The sequence below is a fragment of the Nestor notabilis genome, unplaced genomic scaffold (genome assembly GCF_000696875.1).
Source record: "Nestor notabilis isolate BGI_N333 unplaced genomic scaffold, ASM69687v1 scaffold17122, whole genome shotgun sequence".
NCBI lineage: Eukaryota > Metazoa > Chordata > Aves > Psittaciformes > Psittacidae > Nestor > Nestor notabilis.
Window position 1 is genome coordinate 94,230 of NW_009918053.1, and position 26,370 is coordinate 120,599.

General features: G+C 38.9%; 1 protein-coding gene across 3 annotated transcripts in view; it reads left to right on the forward strand.

Annotated features, from left to right (window-relative positions):
• Nucleotides 1-26,370, forward strand: part of RIMBP2 (RIMS binding protein 2) — a 123,726-nt gene that overhangs the window by 86,849 nt on the left and 10,507 nt on the right. For 2 of the 3 annotated variants that reach the window (XM_010009526.1, XM_010009527.1), the window contains 10 exons: nt 2,405-2,609; nt 8,225-8,376; nt 11,098-11,174; nt 12,112-12,221; nt 12,612-13,421; nt 15,534-15,685; nt 16,078-16,545; nt 18,077-18,226; nt 19,470-19,628; nt 24,925-25,042. In XM_010009526.1, the coding sequence (XP_010007828.1) occupies nt 2,405-2,609; nt 8,225-8,376; nt 11,098-11,174; nt 12,112-12,221; nt 12,612-13,421; nt 15,534-15,685; nt 16,078-16,545; nt 18,077-18,226; nt 19,470-19,628; nt 24,925-25,042 (2,401 nt within the window). Of the gene's footprint in view, nt 1-2,404; nt 2,610-8,224; nt 8,377-11,097; nt 11,175-12,111; nt 12,222-12,611; nt 13,422-15,533; nt 15,686-16,077; nt 16,546-18,076; nt 18,227-19,469; nt 19,629-22,501; nt 23,228-24,924; nt 25,043-26,370 lie in introns of all 3 variants that reach the window. The other variant, XM_010009525.1, reaches the window with a different exon arrangement.

The following is a 26,370-nucleotide window of genomic DNA, read 5'->3' on the forward strand; positions in this document are numbered from 1 at the left end:
CTGCCAGTACTATTGTGGATCTTAGGACAATTTGTTCTTTATAAAGTACAGCTTTGTACTCACTTCTAACTCACAATCTTGATTTAAAAAAACAGTAGTGAAGGCATTTTTCATCCAGGCTTCACACTGTCACGAGAGAACAACTTGAAGTTTGTAGATACTCAAAAGAAAAGTCAAATATATAGTTGCATATACTGAAATGCAAAGAAGTTTTAAATTAATAAAAAATAATAATACATTAAAATAATATATTTTTTTTCCCCAAAAAATATTTTTAAGGCAGCCTTAGCATCTTGTTCAGGTCTGGATTGTGATGCTTTTATTTTCTATTTTATGCTAGAGTTCCCATAACTGCATGTGGAAAGGTCAGTATAAATTCTTAGAGAGTTGAATACCTCATCCTTAAACTTCCCATTGGAAAGAGGGGATCTAAAAACCCAAATCAGTTTACTGCTTTGTTTGTTTAATGTTCTTTTAAAATTGTACATGATGAATTATTCATGCAGCAAATTAAAAAGTAACAAAGGCTGATATTTTGGTTGCTCAAAACCACAGTGAAAAGATGAAAGACAAAAAAACCCACCAAAAATCAAAGCATTTAATGTTTGTGTAAAACTCCCACAAGGTCTCTGTACCGTATTGTTTTCTGTTTCATAATCATACAGGTAGATACCCTTGAGACTTCTTTGGCAGAACTAAATTAATTTGTGTTTTATGAATACGAAGAAATTATCTCCTCAAAAGTCATTGTAGCTTTAAAAATGTATTTGTTACAAAAGAAAGGAACAAACAGTACCACCTTCTGTAGTAGGAAATTTGGATTTTTCTGTTCTTCTGGGGACTATAAGTGTTTTATCTTTAGCTGGGCTAAGATCTTGCTATATGTATGTAATATAAATTGTTTTCTTGATATGTAATATGTGCAGGCCTTTTTATATGAACTGAGAACATTCTTCTTTCAAGAAAAATACATTTAGCACAGTTGAATGAAGCCAATTGGTATCTAGACTTCCTTTGTTAGTTCAGTTGTTTAACTAGGCATATAATATAAAGGGGTTTTAATGAAGGGAAGTGATGTTTGTTCATCATAAAGCATCAGATTAGGATATAACATATTGGCTTTTTACGTAAGGAGCCTATTACTGCCTCTGTTGAGCTACTTCTGCTTGCAGTGTTTGGGTGGCAGCACATAAGACCACGAGTGCTCCCTAGGTCTAAAATGGCACTTTTGCTCTGGCACTTTTTCGGAGTACAGAACAACTGTTTGCCCCTATGTGAAAATCAGACCTCACAACAGAGCTTCTCAGGAGCTTTGCTGATTCTTCAGTATTTACAACACGTTTTATTATGCTATTTCCTAACTCTCTGGGCACTCTAGATTTGTGGGGTTTCTTTTTGGAAATATCTCATAGTGTATGCAAATAGATACACAGGCTGTTGATAAATGCAGATTGAAATTTAAATGCATTCTATTGAAAAAATCATTATATCAGTAATTTAGCTGGTACAATGAATGTGCAGATTTGGACTTTGTGTCTTCGTTCCCCTTATGTATGTTTTGAGTAAAAGTTGTAGAAGTCCTAAATTCCCATGCCCTTTGTCATTCATTTCAGTCAGGGAATCTTTCCATCACTTCATCCATTTTTTCACATCAGGAATTCATAAACTGTATGTAGGCAGATTTCCCAAGTCAGCACACAAGTTTATCGTTTAGGTTCTGTTTTGTTAAAGACTGATGCCTCAAAAGTAAAACAAAAATGTTTGCCAACAGTGACATTTTGATACTTCTCACAAGCTTGCACACATTCTCCTCTTGGCTGGTGTCTGGATTACTTCTGTGTGGTTTGGCATCTATAGTGAGGGAGCATTATTTTTGCAAGGGAATTCAGCCAGTAGCTAGGCTCACATTCTGTATGAACCACTGTGGGCCTTTTTTTGTTGTTGTTGGGTTTTAATACATAAATGTTAATCTAGTAATTCAGGAGTCTTGGGCTTAATAGCAGAGGATTGGCAAACCTCAGAAATATACATGAGGTTTAGGAAACGTTGGAAGAGTGCACAAAAGTGACATGCATATCTGTGTAGAAGTCACAAAGCTGTAAGATCTGTTTGCAGGTGTTCTTGGCAGTGATTTTGTTTTAGCACTGCCAAAAACATAACGAGGAAATTCCCTTTTGGAAATTGGGGGTTAAAGGAATACTTCCCACGATATTACAGGGCTAGTAAAAGCTTTCATTCTAAAGACGGGTGAGAATTTAGGGGAAGAAAAATGTGATTGTAGGCCTGTTTATCCCAAATAGTTTGCCTTGCCTATCCTGGCTTCCTGGTACTGTAGAAAAATCTGATGCAGTCACAGCATGCTCTGATCTCAGTCAAATGTCTGTGTTACATCTTGCTTTTGCAGGCTAAGGTCCGAGAGCTAGAGGAGAAATGCCGGACGCAGAGCGAGCAGTTTAACCTCTTATCCAGAGAGCTGGAGAAGTTCCGACAGCAGGCAGGGAAGATTGATCTCCTGAGCAGTAACTCGGTGGCATCCTCAGATATCTCTGGTTCTCCTGGTAAATCTTTATCCCAGTTAATGAATGGAATAGCCACTTCTATAGGCAAAGGTAAGGACCAGCATTTTACTTGTAGTTACTTGTTGTGCCCTATACGTTTTAAGATGTAACTCGATGTAAATAGAGTTTGCTTGTACAAATGAAGGACAGAATTTTCTCCTGTTCCCGTTTTGTGACTTGTTTAAGTTTCAGAGTATCTCTTAAGTCTTCACTGAGGTTGTTCCAGTTTTATTCAGGCACTGCTGTGAGTAGAATTCTCTCTTGTTGTTGGGTGTAGTGATGAGAAACATGTTTAGTGTTAAAATGTTGTATTCTTTATGTAAATGTCTATTTCTCCTGGAAGAAGAAAGACTGACTTTCACTGTTTCAGGGGCAGGAGTAGGTTTGCTATCTTGTTGAAGTAGCAGTTCATGGGAAAAGAAAGCACACACCCCCCCCCGCTGCATTAACCATTACATAAAAGAAACTTGTAAGTAGACCTGGGTACAAAATGGAAAAACTGAATGGAATATTTTGACAATCATGGAAATGTTTTTGGTTTAGTTGCATTTGTTCAACAGAAAAGTCATTTCTGCATACAAACTTGAAAGTAGAAAAGCATTAGAAAAACATTTCAATGCAAGCATATACACGGCCTACAAAAGCACAGGTACTGTCACAGAGTGATTTTGGTTGGAAAGCGGTTTCATGGGATGTGTTTGAATGGAACTGAATAGGGATAGTATCTACAGGTGTTTACTAAACTGTGCAAATGTGTATTTAGATTTTTAACTCTGTTCAGAATAGTATTTGCACATGCAACTGCAGGTGGTTTACAAACAGAAAAGTCACAACAGAAGTATTGTTGATTTGAGCTTTAAAAGAAATTGAGAACTTCAACACAGTATGTGCTTTTCCAAGTGAATTTCTGTCAGGTCATCTCCTGTTACCAGAGGTAACTGCTCCTCCTAAGTACACGACTTTGTTAACCATTCATTATTCATAAGAAAATTGCAAAGATGAAGGTAAGAGGTTACCTGAGGACACTGGAAAGTAACTTGTGTATAAATCACATGTTAGATTGTGTATTATAACTGTTGTTATCAAGGCTGAGGAGCATGCTCACCAGCTCAGTATCACCCATGCTAGAATGACTTTAATCCTTCTGCAAAGGAACACTTGTCAGGTAATTTCCATTACTTACAAATTCCCCCCAGGTTGTTTTAAGATAAGTATGAAGAGAAACTGGGAAAATGAAATAGTCTTGACTTTTATTTATTTCATCTTCCTCAGCTTCTAGAAAAATTTTGAGGCATAGTGCCTAGAAATCACAAATCATTTCCCTATCATTACAGATGAGCAGTTATTTTCAGTGAAGGGTGCTAAACTCAATGTGAAATCAAGTCAAAAGGAACCAAGGTGACATCCTTCTTTCATTTCACTTCAGTAACTTTGTACTTTGTACGCCTTGGGTGTTTGAACACAAAATTCAAGCTGTTTGCATTCTTGCCCACTGTGGTGCATACTTGTTTAGAGGCATTTTGGAGCTGCAGGTCTTACATAAGTGGATATTAAAGTGTGCTGAAGGGAGAATTCAGAAGGCATTACCTGATAGCTGTAAGAATTTGTATAAATTTCCTGATATAAACAGGATTAGTTGCTCTGGTCTCCAAGGACAGGGTTTTCAAAGCAACAATTAATTTTAATGGAAAGGTAATTAGGTATTGAGATGTCCTTTAGGCAGCTAGTGAAGGTCAGTCTGTATCTTTGGATAGCTTAAATCTGGATTTAGATCTGGAATTGATCTAAATAGGCCCCAGCTAAACTTTCTGAGGTCCTCAGGCAAACTCTCCAAACTTTTATTCTTGAAATGCTAATGGAAACAGCTTTAAAAAACCCTTCAAAACCTAACAAATGGACATCTTCCAAGAAATCCTTGAATAAAACCACAGAAAACACAGCTAGGTCTGTACTGACATCATTTAAAGGCCTTGCTCTATAAACCTTTTCTTATAACCTACTGATTTTTATGTCACTTAGAGTTCAGGGCCTGCAGCACTAGTGTATAGACATCAGAAATCCTTGGGCAGTATTAACTCTCAGTATGAATGCACTGATAACAACAACGTTTGAGCAAGTGGGGAGGATTTCTAATCATTGGAATCAACTGTTTGACAGTAATGGTGGTAATGCTACAGCAAGTTCTTCAAACCAGAAGTGTAATTATTTTTATTATGTGTGAGAAAGAAAGAACAGAAGAGGAAATACAAGGACAGCCTTTAAAGCAAAGCAAATGACGGAAGCAAGGTCAGTTTATGACCAGATACTTTGCCTTAATGGGTGATGTTTGAATGTATCAGGAAATTAAACAAACCTAGCCAGAATAGATAAGAATCTAAAAAGTTCACTCTAAACATATAATAGTGCCACAATCAGATATAGAAACCTTAAGATCTATTATTCATCAGATAAAAGGCTCATTTAAATGGCCTTTCTAGATTAATTTAGGTAATCCATAATGAATCAGCAGTTCCAATAAATGAAATGGAGTTTGTACTAATTTTACTGCAAGTATGACCAGCTTTAATCCTGTTGGGACATTTAAATTAAGTCTGGTGCTCTTCCTTGCCTCTTTCCTTGAAAGGGTATTCTTCAGACTTCCTTAACAGATACTTGCCAGTCATGGGAACATAAAGGCCATTTTGAGTATGTATGGAGTTTATGAGACTTTCTGGACAAAACCGCCTTGGCTTTATAAGATTCTTCTTTAGTATTTAGAGGGGAAGAAAAAAAAGAGACATTCCTGGAAGCTGCTGCACGTTCTTAGGATCTAACCTCTTGCATTTTTCATCTTTAACTCTTGTTTTTTTCCAGAGTGCAAATATAAAAGGAAAGGGGCTTTTCTTTTTTCTTACTTGCAAGTGAGTTAACAAGTTTTCATAGGTCTGATTCCTCCACATTCTGTTGTTCAAGCCCAGGGACATCAGTGAAATTTCCTAGGATGAACAAGAGAACCCCATTTGAAATTGTTTCTTACTCTGGAAGTAAAGTTAGGTCAGATTTTAAATGTAGCCATTTTTGTCTGTACTCATGTATTCATGATCCCCAAAACAGACATCCTCTATAGAAACAATCAGGAGATTATCAAGAGTCAGGAGGCTTCAGAAGGAATGTGCTTCATGCACAAGGGATCTCAGTTTTGCTTCTTGCCAAAGCATTGCTCGATGATGCTATGTTATTTTTTTTAGCCCAACTGTGACTCTACATACATAGAACCAGCATGAATTTACATGTATTATTTAGGCATCCTCTGACCTTTTTTAAAAGTCTTCTTTTAAAAAGACTTTGTCCAGAATACACAGGAACTAACTGCTACTTTTTATGATATGGCTTGTCCCAAAAATCTGTTTTTTTCCTGTTTATTGCAGATATTAGAATTCATTGAAACTGCATTAATTTTTAAGCTGCTTTAAGAAATATCTCAAATTGTGATCCCAGATAAAAGCTGTCCCACAGCATGGGAAACAGCCTTAGATGATCAGCTCCTGTTATTTCACACACTTTTTCATAAAGAGACAGGGTTGGTGTCACCCAGTGCAGATTTTATTGAGCAGGCAGAGGTTACATTGCACAAATAGCCAAATGAATAGAGAAACAGAGGCTCTGAAGGCAGCAATAAGTCCACTTAGGAAGACAGATCCATTTTGAATAGCTGGTTTTGAGGCAGAAGCTTTATTTTGACATACATTGAGGGATATGGGTATAGTCTTACTCTGCTGGGAAGTGAGGTATCTGAGTAGGCTGTATCTAGTTATTAGCACTGTCTGGAGCCATATATGTGTACAGTCACATGAGGCAATTACAGCTAGCACACAGTTTTCTCTCCTATATATTAAGGACTCAAGGTGAATTTGATGCACCCTGTTTAACAAGTGGAAAAAATAAGGGAGTTGGGTAACTTCCAGCATCTTGATATTCCTGGAGTTCTTGGTAATGTGTGTTCCTATCCTGATTACCATCCTGTATGTATGCAAAGCAAGGGCGATGTTGTCCAAAAATCTTTCTCCACGTTTTATATTTAGTGCAAGTAATTTAATAACAAAGCCTGAAAAATCCAGGAGGTATGAGACTGAACAGCAGTTTCTTTTGAATGAATAATCACAGTTGGACCAATTATTTATAGGCTTGGCACTGACACGCTGATATGGCAAGCACATTAACAGCAAACAGAAGGAGCTAAATTGGCTAAAGGTTTCTGAACGGGGATGACTTTTCTGTTATATATGTGAGAGAGGTTCCAAGAATAAAAAAATGTGCCCTTTTCCAGCCTGGGGACTGCTGTAAGCAGGGCTGGTTGTAATTAATCTTTTATATGATGACTTGTATATTTCCCTGCTGTCAATGTGCTTAAGCTGTCCTGCTGTAAATTACAGTGATGCTGAGAAAATTAATCATATCGGACTAAGGAGAACACCATAAAAACCCTCTGATGATATGTTTTGAAGCTTATTCTCTTCTGCAATATGAACAAAGAAGTTCCACTCATAATTCTTGTGGCATGTGTCTGGGAAGCTTGCAATTCAGTAGCAAAACATTGCTGTCCAGACTTCTGCAGAACCAGAGAGGAAATGCTGAACCTACACATATCCAGGGTCTAAAAAATTAGAGCATAGGTTCACTATGTTAACAAGAGAGGGAGAAAGGAGAAGGCATTCTGCATATCTGATTGTGTCAGCAATGCCCTAGCTCTCTGCTTTGCTCTTCTGCTGATGCTGCAAGTATAATTAGGCTCAGTTTACAATATCCTGCTTGTTTTCATGTCATCTGGGGAATAAACTAACAATAAAAGGGAAAAAATGTAGAAGTATTTTATATCACACTTTATTAGTCCCTCTTGCAACACCGATGGAGTTGTTCTTTCATTTTGTCTCCCCTCACCACTGGCCCTGGTTTTCACTTGGGATAAGAGTGTTCAGCCTCCTGTAAGGCTGCCTCCCTGGGTCCTTTAATTGTGCAGTGTAAGCTGTTTGTCTTCTTATTTTTAAGTGGAGGTGGGGTGTCTTTTGATTTTTAGAAACTGGAGAGATGGCCCTGGGATCAAACTGTATGGTTTGGTACCAGTGTAAATGAGGAGCTCATAAGAAATGTGAAGCAGGTGTTCTTGGAACTTTGTCCTGAAAAAAGCCAAATCACTTCCCTTCATTTCCCAATGAATATCCTGCCAACTAGATTACTAGCATTTCAGCTGCTTTCTTAGAAGATAAATTTATGACTGGATTCTACTTTCCAGTACAAAGTCCCCAAAAGAAATTGATGGGTTCCAACAGCAGCTTTTAATGCTGGGCATGTTAAGCAGCATGTCAGGTAACTTGTCCAAAGCTATCAAGGAACACGGGTGGGTTTTCTTATTTTTCATTAGGGCAAACTTTAACTTTGATTTTTTATTTTGTTTTTTAAATTAAGATACCTTCACTTTCTACATTATATTCCATTACATATTGTTGGCTTATGCAATTTACTGTAAGTCTGGGAACTAGTAGGCTTAGCTACTTTTATGCTCTGCAGTCTACCTACCTTAGTCTTTTTCTAGAAGCATTTCTAACAGGACGAGAAAATAACACTCTTCTTATTAGTTGGCAATGTTTCTGCTTCAGAACAATACTTATGTGTGTTTTGGTCACTGCCAGGTCATGAAAGTCCTTCTGGAAGTCGTTGTGTGATTTCAGAGTTTATACGACCCCTTCAAATATCTGGAGACAAACCAGAACAATTGTCTGTCAAACCTACCTTCCTGTCCAAGTCAAGATCTGGTACCCCAAGATGCAGATTTGATTCAGACGTGAGTCTTTGTCCTTTAAAATTTATTACTAATATGTTATGGGGCCAAGACTTCTCCACTCCAGGGGACCAATGCAGGTTGATCCGCCTGCTTTTAAAAAGTCGAGGTATGAATGTTCTCATTGTCTGAGACAACTTGTTTAACATGGGAATTGACTTGGTTAACCAGTGGGAGTTAATCTGATAGTTTTGAAGAAGTCTCAGCTGGTACCCTAGTTACACAGCATGAGAAAAATGGGTGTGAGAGAACCTTGGGCTTCTATGAAAACCTCAGCCTTTGGTGATGCATTCAGTGATGTACTGCTTCCGTGCGTAAGAGGTGTAAGGCAGTATTTCTGTTCATGTCTCTTTTGGTGTGTATGTTATGCAGCTTTATTATTATTTTATTGTATCTACCAAAAAGTGTGACTTTGATACAGCCTGGGCACATGGAAGAGAAATTCCATGCAGTACCCTCTCCAGGCAGGTATGCTGTGAGAGAGAAGTAGCTCGTTCTGCAGGACTTGTTTCTAGCATTCTCCTAAGCTGATATTGAGCCTATAACCTGGAATTGAATGTTTGAGGATGTGATAAGACAGCTATGAGGAAGTGATCAGATTTTACTCCTTACCTTGCAGTCTAAATCCCATTCTTAATCCTTATGGAAGTAAATAAATTGAAACTGTGTGCATACTTTCTATCCGTTTTATATTCATTGCGACTGAACCTGTGGAAGTTAGTAAAATGTTTTAAAATGGATCACAAGCCTGAGTATGGTGTGGGATATTCTTGTACAGTAGGAATTCCATGGGCATATATAAGGAGAATCCACAAATAAATATATGTGTATATTTATGTGTAGCAGCATTGCTGAGAAGTGGGAACATTCACTGCTTTTTGAAGAGGCCACAGAAAAAGCATCGCGAAATAGTCAAACCAGAAAAAGCAGTTTAGCAATGTGACTTAGGGAAGCAAAACTAACAGCAAGCAATAGAAGTGCACATCAAATTTAATTCCCTCTTTCTATTATTTTGGGGTTATCTCACTGAGAATGTCAAGCTTTCTTTTGCAGAATTGTTCATTGTGTGTCTTCTAGAGTGTAATTATGTGATACATACTTACATTATGCAAGCTCACAGGAATTAAGCTCCATTCTTTTCCAGAGGTATCCAAACCCAGCGGAAGAGTATATGAATAAAATCCAAAAATGGAGCATAATGCTGTGAAGTGTGAAATAAAAGAAATTAACATGCTGTGAAAATACATCTGCAACTTACCTGATGGTTACTAGTAACAATCATTTGGAATAAGCATTATTGGGTTAGTTAGGAGCTTTGTGGCATGCCTGTAAAAAGATTTCAGGATGATAACCCTTGAAAATTTGTCTGCATTCCCAAATGCTCCACAGGGGAGAGTACCTGTTAGCTGACTGTTAGTGTCTCATCACTGGAAGTGGAGTGTTGACAGAATAGTGTGTGATGTGCTAACCCAACAAGCCAACTCTCCTCTTCAGAGTTAGTTCAGAGGAGCAGTGACTTGACTCAATATTTTTCTGGTGCACTTTCGTTCCACACAAAACCAAGCAGGGACCAGTTTAGGCCTGAAACTTGCAGTTTAATATTCACTTTGTCCAGATCATAAAATGTTGTTCTGTTTTTCTTTTATTTGATCCCACTGTTAAAACTAGTATTTCTACCTTAAAGTTCTCTCAAGCTGAGGTGAAAAGTTGTTCATTTTTCCTGAAAGGGTTCACAGCATGCTGTAAAATGAGGAAAGTGCCTCTCTCACTGTAAAAACACTGCTAGGCTCAAAGCATAACAGAAAACATTTTACCTAGAGATACCTAGTGCAGAGCTAGAATAGGTGGAGTCTGTGTTGATTCAGCATTACAATTTAATCTCCAGGGTTTGTAGACTGGATTTCTAATGGAATAAATGTGTGGCCTTGCAGAATTGAATTAAATGTGCTGGTAAATTCAGAGGAAATAAATATTTCTTTCAGTTAGTGGAAAGGTGGAATTAAACAGATGCTGCTGCTGAGGATTGCATTGGCAAGGGGGTGTATCTTACGCGATGCTCTTGTTTCCAGGTATTTGGAAGTTGACACTTGCACCAGCTCTAAACTCAGCATTTGTCTTAAGTACTTAGTCACTGATGCAAAGTTTCTGCTATTATTTCTGATGAAAACATCAGGGTATTGCCTTAGGTTGTCCGTGTGATCATGCAGATGTATTATGCCCAGAAACAGCAGGCATACCACTTACAACAGGTGATCTTGGAATAACTGAGTTTACTATACTTTAATGAAGACTTTAGTAAAAACTTAGTCAGAAGGGTGAGATTGGTATGGTTAAAATATGTCTTTAGTTGGCAGCATGAAAGGGAGTGGTGTGGCCAGCACCACACCTCCTTCAGCCATCTCCACTGACCAATTCTGCAAGCTTTTGAGGAAAACCACCATCCATTCTTAGGCAGGTGATCTGATTCTCTAGCAAGATGTCAAGGAATTAGCTCAATTTCTTTGCCCTGTTAGAAACCGACTTGCAGTTCCTTTTTAGCCTAAGCTCTTCTAAGTAAAATTAACCAGTTCGGTTCCATGCTATAACTTAATTTATCTATTTTTAAACATTGCATGTTTGCTGAGTAGTTTCTGTCACCTGTCAGGATAACAGTGTCTGCATCTTTTTGAAATATCATTGTCTTTTTCTGTCTTTTCTTTTTTCTTTTTTTTTTCTTTTTTACAGATGGATAATGATCAGAATTCCAATACCTCAAAGCAGAGATATTCTGGGAAAGTCCATCTTTGCATTGCCCGATATAGGTAAAAACCCCAGCTCCTTACTTATATAACACATATTGGTAATATTCAGTGTTTAGTTTTGCTTCACTTTTATTCATGCACTGAATTATTACCTGGAACCAGTGTTATGGATGGCAGACCCTTTTCCTGTTTGCTGCACAATAGTGCCCATTTTCATGTGTTTTTATTGTCAGAGAAAGTTTAACATGGCATGGCTCTTTTACCCACCCCTGTATTTCTACCCTTTAAGGTCTAAATGAGGTGAGGTCTACCTCCCACTTCATACAGGATGTCTCAATCTATTCTTATAAATCACTTTTTCATCAGTGCAAGAAAAATCTAACAGTTCTTCATATCTTTGCTTTGCCCATTAAAATTTCAGGTATAAAGTACTGTCAAAATAAAAATTTCTGTGACTAACAATTTCTTTCAGGATGGATATGGATTTAAATACTTTATAAGAAGTTTTTGTCTACGAGTACCTTGTTTTAGGTGTAACTTACTGGTTTTGTCTCGATTGAACTTGCGTCTGTTGAAATTAAACTTGTGTAAAAGGCTGTCAGATAAAACAAATGGAATATGGGGGCTGGAAAAGACCCCACAACGGAGTTTGCTTTAATTCACTTTAAAAAAAGTAAATACTGTGGCCAGTGTATTCCAAGAGTCTCAATTGAGAAATATGTGAGTAAATTCTACAGAAAAGGATGTAGTTTTAAGTGTGTAGTGCTTCAGCAAATAGGTTGTGTTTCATGGCAGCCTGTTGGTGGTACAGTTACAGTTCACAATCAAACTGGCCTAGACTCAGGTCAGGATGTATGTTTCAGAAGGGAAGCAAAAAGCTTGAACTGAGGAATTACTGACCTGTGCAGCCTTAGAACTGTACACCTTTTTCTGATTAGTATGCAGCTGTATGGGGATTGTAAGTGAACACACGTTTTCCATCTCTATTCCACTGCAGTTATAACCCTTTTGATGGACCAAATGAAAATCCAGAAGCAGAGCTCCCCCTTACGGCAGGAAAGTACCTTTATGTGTATGGAGATATGGATGAAGATGGCTTTTATGAAGGTATTTTTTTTTAATCTGTGAATTCATGCTAATTCATGCAGATTGAAAACAGTCCATCTGTCAAACACGCTCCTGATTCCTTCCTTCATCTACTACCGAATAAGTTGCTAAAATTACCCTATCATCATTGTGTTAATTAACAGAGTTTCTGCACCAGCAAAGCCGCTCCTTGCAAGCAAAGCTAATTATAAGATATTTTATATTGTCAGCTTTTCCTACTGGCAAGCTTTAAATTGACAAGAAAGCTTACTGGCATTTCTGGGGTTTGCCTCATTGAGCCTTTAGATTCTCAAACTGTGAATGTTGTTTATGTTTCATTTATATCTTCTTCCTTATCTTGACTCTTGCGAAGGTATGCTCCTTTTTAATGTCATTGTTCTTTCTTACCAGGGGAACTTCTAGATGGACAAAGAGGACTAGTCCCTTCAAACTTTGTGGATTTTGTTCAAGACAATGAGACCCGGTTATCAAGCACATTAAGCAGTGAACAAGATCAGAATTTTATCAACCATTCGGGTCCTGTTTTGGAAGGAGATCTCTTGGAGATAAGTCCACCAAGTCATGTAGACTCTAGTATAATCAGCAATGGCGCAGGGACTCTGGATGTGAACATTGATGAAATTGGAGAAGACATTGTGCCTTATCCTAGAAAAATCACCCTTATTAAACAACTAGCCAAAAGTGTCATTGTGGGCTGGGAGCCACCGGTAGTGCCACCCGGATGGGGAACCATTAGCAGCTACAATGTTCTGGTTGACAAAGAAGTGCGGATGAACATAGCCTTGGGAAGCAGAACGAAAGCTCTCATAGAAAAGCTTAACATTTCTACTTGTACATACCGAATATCAGTTCAGAGCATCACAAACAAGGGTAACTCAGATGAACTGCAGTGCACTTTGTTAGTTGGGAAGGATGTCATAGTGGCCCCCTCTAATCTTAAAGTGGACAACATAACCCAGATTTCTGCTGAGCTGTCCTGGCTCCCTACAAATAGTAATTACAGTCATGTGATCTTTCTTAATGAAGAAGAATTTGACATTGTCAAGGCTGCTAGCTACAAGTACCATTTTTTTAATTTGAAGCCCAATATGGCCTACAAGGTGAAGGTCATGGCAAAGCCCCATCAGATGCCCTGGCAGCTTCCCCTGGAACAGCGAGAAAGAAAGGAGGCCTTTGTGGAATTTTCTACATTGCCAGCAGGTTTGGTATTTTCCTCCCTACCCCAAAACACTACAGCTACGTTTCTTTGAAAATACTAAGTAATTTAACACTTAGCTTTATGTTGGAATCCCTGTCCCTTTCATGAGCAGACTGGGTTTATGGTATCTAAAACTAATTCTGTCCTGCGTTATTCTCTTCTTTGTTCCTGGGTAAGGACTGAAGCATTTTGGGGAGATCAACTAGGGAAAGCCATGTTTACCATCATCACAAATCACGTGCTAATTGTTTTATCAGGGTAATCTCCATTTGTATTTAATTTGTCCAGTTGTATTTCTGCTACTAATTTATTTTCATTGGTGTGAACAACACTGGGAAAAATACAGTTATCATGACACATTATTTGTATGTTATTTGTGTGTCTTAAAGCTCTTTTTACAGGGATGATCCAGCTGTTTTCTGTAATGAAAACAAACACAGACATCTTGGAGAACCACACAGTCATTTAGGGGATGTAAACGCGTTTTGATTGTGAAGTTGCAATCGCATCGTACAATTTGAATTTGTAAGGCTAACAAATTGGTTGTGTTTTCCCACCTTGCTTTTACATTAGGAATGTTGATAAGCGTTAACAGTCATTTCCCAGTACTTAAGAACAGTGAATTAATGTTGAAAACTAGAGCAGAAATAATTTAGTGCATTTAAAGGATAATCTCACGATTTTGGGGGTGTATGGCAGTTCCTGAAAAATCCGAACATTTCTCCTTGTAAATCTATCTCACCTTGATGGTCAAGGGCAAGTGGAAGACTCCGTATATATTCAGGCTTTCTGAGCACTGAATGTCTCTGAAACAGGGACAGTCAAGTACAAGTGGCTCCTGGAGAGTGAAATTTCAATAACATGTACTGAGCTATGGCTTAATTGACTTCCTGCTGGAGTCTGATTCTAGCAAAGGGGCAGGAATTACTTCTGAGCTCTTCCTTGGCTTGCGTGACTTATGTGTAAGGAGACATGCAGGACAGTGATGCTGGTTGAGTAGAGAGGGAGTTAAGCTTGTACATCTACTGCTTTTGATGTTGTTGATTTATAGTTCCAGTAAAAATGTCCTCAGCTCACACATTCATTCTTTTGTCTTCAATCATTTCAGTGAGGTAAGTGAATCTGCTTGGAGGAAGGGCATTTTAAACTTAAGATATGTTGTGTGGCAGTCGGGAGATACTGCCTACATGGTGGCTTGAACTTATTAGCTATGTTGACTTTGTTATTTGGGAAAGGTCTTTTCAGTGATGTTTTTTCAGGTCCAACACTTCCCATGCTGTATCTCCCTCTAGTTGCTGAACTATGCTAAAGCAATAAATGAGCAAACACAGCAACCGCATCCTCCTGGCTGTTACGCAGAGCTGAACCTTGCTTCTGAAATGTTTTAGCATGAAACACTTCTCAGGGTTTGACTGTTAAACTGATACAACACGATGCCTAGAAACAAATGACTTAATAATCTCCATATTTTTACTTTGACTTTCTGTCCAAAGTAGAGCTATTTGTAGTAGAGTAATAATGTCTTTCAATTAAGAATGTATTTCATGTGCTATTACACTAACATGTTGCAAATGCCTTGAAAGATTAGTAGGTGTATTTTTTATTTCAGTGTAGAGAGAAGATGTTGAGTCCAGTCGTCCTTTAAACCACCATGCTGCTGGTTGAAAAGGTTAAAGTTCTGGCTTGCAGTTCGCATGGTGCCTTAGTGTCAATGTGCTTCTGGCCCAAAAATCATTGCTTGGAGTCACGCATGGTCCAGAGACATAGAATTGGAAAGTGATTCCTGAGTATGTAGTGTTCATTCAGTGCAGAGATTTATACCAGAAAGTCACTTGCCATCAGCTGCAGCAGTTTTCCACTAACAGTGCCACTCTGGGGCCTTTCTCTCCCTCCTTTTTCTGTTAACTTCTGTATTATGGGTACGTAGCAGTTAGCAGCCTGGAGGGATAACAAATAGGTTCACAGCAAGTTGCAAGTACAGACCATCTTGTAAAGAAATTTATCTTCATCAGTGGCTGTAAGCTGAGGGTCAGTTCCTGGCTCCATGAGCTGCTGAGCCTATGCTTCTGTAAGTGCTTTTGAATCTGTACAGTTACCATTCGTGTCTTTCTTAGGTCCTCCAGCTCCACCTCAAGATGTTACTGTACGGGCTGGGTCCACCCCAGCAACCATACAGGTGTCCTGGAAACCACCAACTCTGACAGCAACAGGGACCTCCCATGGGGCCAATGTCACAGGCTACGGTGTTTATGCGAAAGGTCAACGGGTGAGTTCTCCTTTCGGCGTTACAGTGACCACCTTCATTAGGTGAATTTCAGCTGACAGGTAAAGGCAACAATAAACACGTGACAGCACGTGAATGTGTGCAGGGTTTTCTCAGCTTTCAACAGAACCTACTCTTTTGCTTGTGCATAACTTGCTCATTAACTTCCTTTCTGTAAGCACTTACGCTTTTCAACCCTTTTTTTTGTGCAAATGGGTTGAAAGAATTAAAGATAACTGGTGCTAACTGGTGTGGAGCCATAATGTGGGCTCTTGCAGCTTACGCTGTGTTGGCAATAATTCACTCTGTATTAAGACTTGGAAGATTGTGCTTTAATGGCGTTGAGGGGAGGGAATTCGACGTCTTCATGCTAATATGTTGCTTGTTTACCTCAGGTGGCGGAAGTGATCTTTCCAACAGCAGAGAGCACATTGGTGGAGCTAATGAGACTAAGGAGTTTGGAAGCAAAGGAAGTTACAGTTCGAACACTCTCTGCACAAGGGGAATCAGTGGATTCTTCTGTTGCTGCCGTTCCATCTGATCTACTGGTGCCTCCAACCCCTCACCCCAGAACTGCTCCCAAATCTAAGCCATTAGCAAGTGCCGGAGCCCCAGAAACCAAAGAAGAACATTTAGGTCCACATTTAAAAATGGATGAGTCATGGGAGCAGACTCGTTCGGCATCCCCTGTTCATGGACATACGCTTGAGCCACCGGCTCCCAACTTCCACAGCCCACTCCAGGGGAGGAGGTCTCCATCACCTAACCGAATACTCCCTCAACCTCAAGGCACGCCTGTCCCAAATACTGTTGCAAAAGCCATGGCAAGAGAAGCTGCACAACGAGTTGCAGAGAGCAGTAGGGTAAAGGCACACTTTCTCTTTCAAAAAGGCTTTTTTTTTGGGTTGGCTTTATTCACTGTGGTGTTTTTCATCAAAGAATTTTTTCATCATGTGCTTTAAGGAGCAGCTAATTATTCCTAAACCCTATATGCTTTAAGGAGCAGCTAATTATTCCTAAAGCCTGAAGATCTGTAGTTTGAGAAGAAGCAGTGTGCTAGAATTCTGTGCCATCTTCCACAAATACGCTTGTAACCATAAAGGTCAGCCTTTGATTGGCATAGAAAGCCCATAACAGCACTAGGAACGTTGTCTCCAAACATGCAGAACCTTAGTTCTAGGCAGGGGGTAGTAATCATCAAAGTTTGTGCTTGGATCCTGCAGGACTCAAAAGGGAGGCTTGCATTTACGTGAGAAAAGTCAACCAAGTACTGAAGTACTTTGAAAGAGACCAAAGTAATAAAGGGCAATTTAAAAATGGGTCCCTAAATAGGCAGCTAGACAGAAGTCCTGAGCAGACTTACTGTGAGAGCTAATCTTTTTGACAGTTCACAAAATGACAGTTCCCAAAAAAAGTCTAATAAGGGAATCTAACCAGAAGACAGATAAGAGACGTGCTTGTATTCTAAACCCAGCTGAATAATTCTGGATCAGTAAGGTCTGCTAAACACGTCTATATGCATGTGTATGTGACTTCCTTTTGTTTATAAATAAAGCAGACCAGCATAAATGTCATAGAGGGAGAAAAGGCAATTAGTTTGTTTGGCACTCTGAGGTGAAAGTTGATTTAAAAACCATATAGGAAAAGAAAATTGAAATACTTTTTCTGGTTTTGAAAATTGCTGACATAACATATGCTCTGAACCATGTTTAATTACATCAATTTTAGTGATGCTTGAAACTTTTATTTGAGGGATCTGGACAGAAGTTTACAGATGGATTCACTCTAAATGAAATCAAATTGTGCCAATGATACTTGTCATGTTTAGTCCCCAGCAGTAGAAATTCTTCCCTAGCAGTAGGCTGCTGCAGAAGAAGCTGTGTGTCTTCTTCCAGCCCTTCATCCAGCCTGTTAGATGGCTGATGGTTATTGTTATGAGAGTAAGTGGAAGGAATCAAGTAGCTGAGGGTAAGAGTTGTTTCAGAGCAGAGGAAGAACACAAAGTCACATCCTATAGATTTTTTCATACTGAGGTTACAAATGCTGTGGTGACTAGGCTGTCCCCTAATCCTTTGTCAAGGGGCGATTAGCACCTTTGTTAGCAGACTCTGACTGTAGAATACTGAGAATTTTGATCTAAGTGGTAAAAGGAAAAAAGCTGGCAGCTGAGTTGATGGTCACATAAAAGCATATAATTGTTTATGAGCAAGAGTAATACAACAAGCCAAAAATTCTTGAAAACTCAGGTTACAGTCAGGAAACCAACATTGCTTTAAACCATGAGTGTATTTAAATGCTGTGTTCTTGAGACCTAATATCTTATATTTGCCATTCCTTCCACTGGTTGCAGGAACTGTTTGCTTCACAATTTTCTATTTCTTGTTGCTTTGCTAGATGGAGAGGAGGAGCGTTTTTAGTGAAAGGAGTAACGCAGCCCAGTATGCCAACTCAGATGAGGAGGAGGACGGCTATGATTCTCCTAGTGTCAAAAGGAGGGGGGCTTCAGTTGATGATTTCCTGAAAGGGTCAGAACTTGGAAAGCAAGTAAGTGGCCTGGTCTTGTTACTGTTTCAGGTGTCTAACATGAAACAAGTGTTCGATGAAGTTATATTCTTTGAAGCCTAAAAAGATTGAGCTCTGTTATCTACTAGGAATTTCCTCAGAGCTAGATGCAAAATCTCTCTGGCGACAAGTATTCTCAGATCTGATTAGGTTTCAAATTTAGTTTTCGTGTAAGGCTGAAAGAATTCCTCATTGCTTTAAAGCACTGTGTCAAAAAGTGCACTTTGAGAAATAGCGCTTAAATTATATCTGGCCAAACAGCTACAGTGTGTTAAGTGTAGCTTGATTATTAGATGTTTATTTTATAGCTTCACCTACTTGTATTTTAATTGCTCATTTGCATTGTTTATCAAAAATGCTCCCTTTACCAGTGGGTTTGTTAGGAAAGAAATAATTGGAGAAAATTGGAGAAATCTCATCTGTGGTGGCTTTCTCCATAAGAAATTATTAGTTTGCTGATTTCATTATAATGCCCATGTGCTGCCAGTATCTTCCAGAAGGAACTGCTATTCCATGTGCTGATTCCCTATCAAAAGTCTTTTCTTCATTAGTATTGTGGGAGGAAGGAATGCAGTAATTTCTAGAAGTCTAGTACTTCTGGAATTCTGATTGTTCAAATAATTCTGCTGCAATCTGACAGGCAGATGCGAATTTGGAAGTATGATGAGTTTTGTTCATGATCTGCTTTGTTAGAAGTAATGCTTAGCAGAGGCCACTCCTGCTAAAGAGGATGAAAACTTCAGATTTCATTAGCTGGCTGTATCATACAATGATGGTAACATCCTGCAAGAATTAAATGCTGATCACTTTTAAATTACAATGTGATGTAACAAACATCTGTGAAGAGCAGATGATACGAGAATTATCCTAGGGCCTTTACAGTTTGGTCAGCAAGTCCACTGATGCATGAAGGATCTCATGATTTAAAAATCAAGGAATTCAATCAAGACTAAAACTAGGTTGGGTGCTGTGAGTGCAGACATCCTTTTTTGTGTCACCTATGGGATTAAGATTGGATTTCCTGAGTTGGGAGCATAAATGGGCAAAAAAATACTGAAATGTGATCTCTCCACTAGAGCAGCCCAGCAAGCTGCATGGTGTAATTTGTATGTGGCTATTAGTGCGCTATGCAAACCTAGGGCATGCTCTAGTCCTCACAGGTGTTAAACAAGGATTTTCGGCTTTACAGTCAGCAAAGATTTTTCTCTTTCATCCTGTCAATTAGCCTCACTATTGCCATGGTGAAGAGTACCATACGGAGAGCAGCAGAGGTTCTGACTTGTCTGATATTATGGAAGAAGATGAGGAGGAGCTGTACTCAGAAATGCAGCTGGAGGATGGAGGAAGGCGGCGAGTCAGCGTGACTTCACACAATGCACTTAAGGTAAGTGTGGCTGTAGAGGAACCTCAGGACAACCTCCATGCTTTGATTCTTCAGAGCATTTCTGTTAGTTACAGACTTGGCAGACCATTAAAAATCACACTGTTGTATAGTCCTAGAACTGGGGTGGACCTTTTTTATGATGTCATTGTTTATGATGTAAAGTAACACATTTATTACTTTTGGGTTTTGCATTATTTGGTAGCTGCTCTTCTAACTCACTGTTTTCCTATATGTAATTGTTGAAGTTGCAATTTCTGTTCTGTACCTGGGGACCTTTCCCATGTCCATACAACGATATACTACTACATGTGCTTCCCAGAAATTAGTTGTTTCTGAGCAAGGAGTTTTATATAAACATCCATCCATACATATAGTAAAAAAACAACTTAGGTTTTTCATGTCTTAGTTTGTCCCTGTTGCTAGTGCTAGTCCCATCTCGTCCACAAGCTTTAAAGCATGCCTGTAAGAAAGGGAGTTGGATCAATTTTGTTTGAGAAATGCATTATTAGAGATTCTCATGCTCTAAGGAATCACGGGAGGCAGGAAACACCTATCAGAAATATTACTTTAACACTGCACAGCAATGTTCATTCTGAAAGGCAACTTTAGTATTACAACTAGAGCACACTTAGAATGTTGAACCTACCCAATACAGAATATGTATTTCCCATAGTATATTTATGCATGTAAATTGTGTTTGCTTTTAATGTGTCTAGCAGTTACACTAAATTGTGTTTTCTTAGAAAATTGGATTACTTGAACTACAGGGAAACTCACATTGATTTTTCTTGCTATATGCTCTTATTTAACTAAAACCCAATACTAGTTTCTCGTGTGTACAAGAATTTTAACTGTTCTTGTAACTGTTTTCATGTACTATAAATTCAGCTCTTTTATTCTGATACTATCTGGAATGAGACAAGTACTTCTGAAAAAGAAAAAATAATCTATTATGCTGCTAATATAAAGGTTGAAAATGAAATCTTTCTGCATGCCTCTTGTGTCCCCTTCCTCTGGGAAAAAGTGAATTATCCCTAGACTGTTCTTGTCCTTTATGCATCAGAATGTATATTTACTTCTTGGTTTTAAATTAGTATTGCCAATGTTGGTATTTAAAGGAAAGGTTCAGGCTGTTAATTGGTGTAGTAAATCATTTCAGAGCTGTTCAAGTCTGTAGGCAGACTTCTCTTATGTATTAGTGTATGTGAAGGGTACGGTTGGTTGACTCATTCTGCAGAAGTGGAATTCAGTATATGAACACCGCCTGGGGAAGGACTCCTGGATGTCTGAGTCTCATTTGCAGGATATGGCCCACCATGCTGATAAGTTTTCTGATAGAAAATGCAGGTCAGATTCTGCTCCAAAAGTGCTTGGTAATTTCCCCTCTTTCACTAGATGCAGTTTCCCTTTGCAATAGCAGTAATTAACAAAAGAAACGAAGCCGTGTTTGCTGCGTTTTCCATAATGTCAGCAGATTCCTGTTCCTCTTGCATCTGAAAGTATGCCAGCCATGCCTTGCAGCTGTAATTGAGTATTCTCTCCCAAATTAATAGGTGCCCCAAGAAAACATTTTGCATGCAGGTATATATTTGCTTTATTGGGAGATTATTATTCACCCCAGTGGTTCCCCAAAACAAAGGCTGACATAGGTGATCAAGGGAAGATTGAACTCACTCACCTGCTCTAGCATTCTAAAATGTGGGATGTTTGAGCTCCAGTCAAAACTAACCTTGTTCATATTTGTTGACTTTTTTTCTACTTTTATGGCAGTTTGTCTCAAAAGTTTCACAAGTGTGACACACATTTTAAAAAGGAATGAAAATAGATGAAACAAATATAAAGTAACTTTGAAAGTTCCTGATGCCTGAAACAGGAGGATCTCCAAAACCCACTGAAGTTTAATATGCTCAGAGAGAGAGGTACTGCTGAAGTCTCCAAGATGATCGTGTCATTATTTATGGGTGCTGTTGCATCCAGAGACCTACCTGATCTGGGCATTGAGTAAAGTACAAGGAGAAGTGATCTCCACGATGTAGCATCTACAAACCACGTCAGTCAAAACCAACACCTCCTGCATCATTATTCTCTTGTCTCAGAGTCCAACAAAGACACCGCGTAGGATTCTCTTATCACACCAACCTGTGTTTGTGTAAATGTAATAGAAAAATGACAAAATGTGTCTGTCATGTTCTGAATGCTTATTTTATCCAGAATATTGGTTCTATCAAGCAGGTGCGAGATTATGAAGGCTTGATGGCAGCGCTGTCAGTGCAGGCTGCCTCTCAGGGTCCTTTCTGTGGAAGCCAAGCTGTAAAAATGGTGCAGGTGTTTTACAAAGGATGTCTGCAGAATAGCTCTCCTCTGGCAGGAGATTTAGTATTCCCTGCTCATAGGATGCTTTAACAGATGCAAAGCAAGAAAGCTTGCTAGGACAGAATTTTGATTCTCAGATATGGGTTCTGGTTGCAAAGGAAAATCACAGCAATTTGGCATGGGGCAAGGAACATACTAAGCATTAGTGCTGTGTTTTAATGCCATTCTCATTCACCGTGCTGGAACCTATATGTGGCTTTTATTGCTTTGTTTTAAACGCATGGGTTTGTTCTTGTTGAGAGCATCACTCAGTTGTTTGTACTGACTTCTCATGTTGTATCTGACATCCGGCAACTTCTTAATCATGTCTTTATTTTTCACAGATTCTCATTCAAAGCATGACATCCTTTTCACTAAATAAGCTGCATGTCTTATGTTTGCCATTGCTCTAAAACTAATTCTGTCTTTATTTTTCTTTTCTTCTCCCTTTTCCCTCCCATTTTATTTTTGTCACACACTATTTGTTCCCTGTCTGGTTTTTAACATTACATAATTTTAAGGAGTGCGATAAGACCACTGAAGCCACTTATTTGGAACAGCCTGACTTTTCACAGCAGATACATCACAGTAAAAAGCTTTTCAGTATTCCAGAAGTAGCTGAAGAGGATGGTGAATACTCTGAACTGCTGTACAAGCAGGGTTTAGGTATGCCCTATAAAAAGAATCCCACAATAGCTAGAGACTCTAGGCCACCTAGGCCCTACAATCAAGACCAGCAGCACAACTTCTGGTACCCAGCCAAGCACAGAATTTCAGGCATGGAGGATTTTGCTGCAGACGACAAAGGATGTAAATATAGCCGGTCCTTATTGAGGAGCCCAGACAGTGGACTAGACTGTGGAAGTGAAGAAGAAGAATCTCGCTTTAATTTCAGATATACTTGTGATTCAGTTTCTGCCAACGTTGCATCTAGCTGTTGTGCAGAGACTGCTAACTGTTCTTGCAGGAAAAGCACGAGGCCATTGCTTGCTCGCAGGAAAACCTTAACCAGACAAACCAGCATCGAAGAGGATTTTGGTGACCTGGGTCCTTCCTTTGTGGAGCCCAGGAGTGAACAGGTCAAGCCCAGTTATGAGAAAAAGTATGAGACTCAGAAATGCACTAGAACAGATAATTTGTCTAATGAAGATGTTCAGGGAGGCTGGAAGAACGACTTAAAAATGGCTGACTCTAGGGCAGCTGGTCCACTTGCAAAGCCATCCCACAGAGATGCAGAAGACTCTCTGGTGTGTGAAATAAATCTTCCTTCTAACATCTGCTTGCCAAATCAATCTGATTTCTTTCTTTTTTTCTTTTTTCTTCTTCTCCTTTTTTTTCTTCTTCCTCAATTAATTTTTAGAGTCCATCTTTTGGACCTCTCTGCTACATTTTTTCCTTTTTTGTTTTCCCTCCCCATTCATTTTTATTATTTGTTATTCTGCATTTTCCTTTCCAGTCCTCTTTTGTGTCATGCTGAAATCAGTTTAATTTGCTTTACAATGATTTTCCCACAGAACAAATTACAATAATGGCTGCTTTTATTAAAGGACAACTGAATCTAAATTTTAATTAAGGGTTAGCTGAACTATAATTTTTTCCAAAAGATTGTTTTTCTTTATTTTGCCCATCTAAATGTTGCTTTTTATAAAAAAAAGCTTCATTTTAACTGGAAAAACGTTTCATCAGTAATGTTTTATTTGATTTTCTTTTTTTAATGTCAAGGATGTCATTTCATCACGTTGTTTTTATTCACCTCATGCCCAGAATTTTCAGGATATGCTCTTTATCATGAAACATCTCTGGACAAGAATCAAGATTCTCCCCCAGTGTGACAGTGACCCAGATTTATGGAGTCACAGGTTTCATCATATTTCCATTTTCTACCTTATCTGCACTGTCACTACTTTGCCTTCCTTTTTAGACCATCTCTTCTTGCCTTTGAAGTTGCAGACTGCATCTCTGCATGAGAATGCAGGCAAACAGCTTCTTCCAAAGGGAGAGGCCAGGGCCATTCCATATCTTTCAAGGATGCCTCTGTATGATCTTGCCTGTTTGCATTTCTGTCCATTAATCTCTAGAAGAGTCTCCACGCTTTGATAGATACATCCGTAGGCTTCCCTGCTCCCTAAAGACCAAAGCAAGTTCTTTACCCTCTCAGTCTGCAACAGTGGAAACCTCAAACCTAATGTGTAGAAACCAGCTGCCTGCTCTTCTAGCCTAGCAGTTTATGCTGAAATGATCCTTAATAATTTCTCCCACTAAAATTGGTGCCCAAGCTGTATTAATCTCAATGACTGCATGATAAGTGCTCTGGAGAGCATTAAAATAGTACCATTCGGTTATTAAAATAGCAACACTTTCTGCAAGGGTAGTGAACAGAAAGAGCCAGCTGTGCTGAGAGATGAAGTGTCTACATTCCCTTCTACATATTTCAATGACCTTTAAAAGGCTTTAACAACCGAAGGCCATTATAGCAAAGCAGTGTGCTCAAGGAACAGAAGGATGTACACTTGTCCCCATGCTGCAAACTGGACAAAGCTATATAGCTGAATGCAAAGAAAGGCTTGCCTTTCAGTGCAGGCCAATCTCCACATGACTCTCTCATGACTGGTTGTACTACTCTTCAGGAGATGGTAACATCATCTTAGCAGCAACAACAAAGGCAAAAGAATATGTCAAAAATTATTCTTTTCTTTTCTTTTTGTTCTGATGTGTGACTGCTGGTTACAAAACTGCCATAAATCAAGGAACCATTTTTTCTTTTGCAGGTTTGCCAGGCAACAGTATTTACTTTTCAGCTAACCTTTCAGTTAAAAGCTAAGTTTAGTTGCCTTTAGAGCTTACGCTTCCAAATGTGATTGACCTGATTAATGTCCGACCATGTAACCATAATATTACCATGCATGTAACTTACAAACCTGTTTTTTCTGTTGTTGTCTTTTAGCTTTTAGGTAATCCATCATCTGCAGGACGGCCTGAAAGGGTGGAGCATGCAGGGCGAAGGTCCTCTCATGGCAGTGCAGTGCCACAAAGGTCTCGACCAATGTTGGTCCCTTCCATTGGTTAGTTGGACAGATTGGTGCATTTCTGTTCTTTGCAGCTCAGAGTTGGGAAATTGGTCCTTAAAAAAGAAATGACAGACACTTGTCTTGAACTGGGGGTCCTCTTAGTTTAAATGGGATGAAATGGAACTAAAACCATCTCCATCTAAATATGAGTGTACCAGGGTTTCACAGGAGGCTGAATCAGTAGCCATTGACATCACTGGGAGTCTTTTCATTGAATTTAGTGGGTGTTGGAGCTTTTCTAAGGTTGGTTAGACTTAGATACTGTTAGAGTTTACCTAAGAAGAAATTTGCAGGCAGGCTACTATAGGGTCAGTAAAATAAGTGTACCCATTCAGCCATCCATTCAGCCATCCATCTTTCCATTCATCAACCATCATTTTGCATTCACTTTCCATTTTCTTGACTACTTTTTGGAATTTAGATGGGAAAATGGAAGCAGTTAAATGAAACAAGTTTGTGGAACTTGCGTATATTTACTGGAATTGGTATTTCTTTCAGAATCATCCCTATTCTGGTTTACTTATGACTTAAACTATGTGCTGGTGTATACCAGAAAATCCAAAAAGTAGTGCAGAAAAGATAATGGAATCAAGACACTATGAACAAATACTTATCTTGTTAAAACTTGCACTCTCTACTGACAAATAAGAAACATTCACACTGAAAACCAGGAAACATGCAAAACCCAATGTAGGCAGAGTTCTGTGAGCTATTAGCAGAACTTTACTCCATGAAGAGGTAAAGTTGGTCTGGTTCCCATCCCTAACCTGAACTAATTTGTGAATACTGTAGGCATCATCAGGAGGAGAAGGAAGCAATGTCAGGCAATTCTCACCTGACATTTCTGTTAATAAGAGACATCATAAATGGGAGTTATCAGAAGGGAAGAGACTGATCATTAGGGAATGCTTTCGGTTTTAAATGTTGAGTATTTTTCCCTTTTCACAGAATCCCACTAAAATGCCTGTACTGTAAATTAAAGCAAAATCCCTCTAGTGGGCACAACTATTTGATATCTAGTAAATAGTAATTATTATTGAAACCAAAGATCAGAAAACACAGCTGTAATGCATGAAACTTTCTTAGTGTCTTCAACATAGCACAAGTGTTCAGAGGCTGATTCTCATCCTATATCCTGGTGTAAACCAGGATAATCTTCACAGATGTCAAGGAATTACTGTGCTATGAAGCTGGTATGGGGGAGAATCAGCTCCAGGGAGGCTCTTGAGCTTCTGGCAACAGGTTATTGTTAGCTGAATCAAGTAGCTTTTAGATGATGCTGTGAAGACTGAAGATTTTAATGTCCTTTTTTCTGAAAGCAG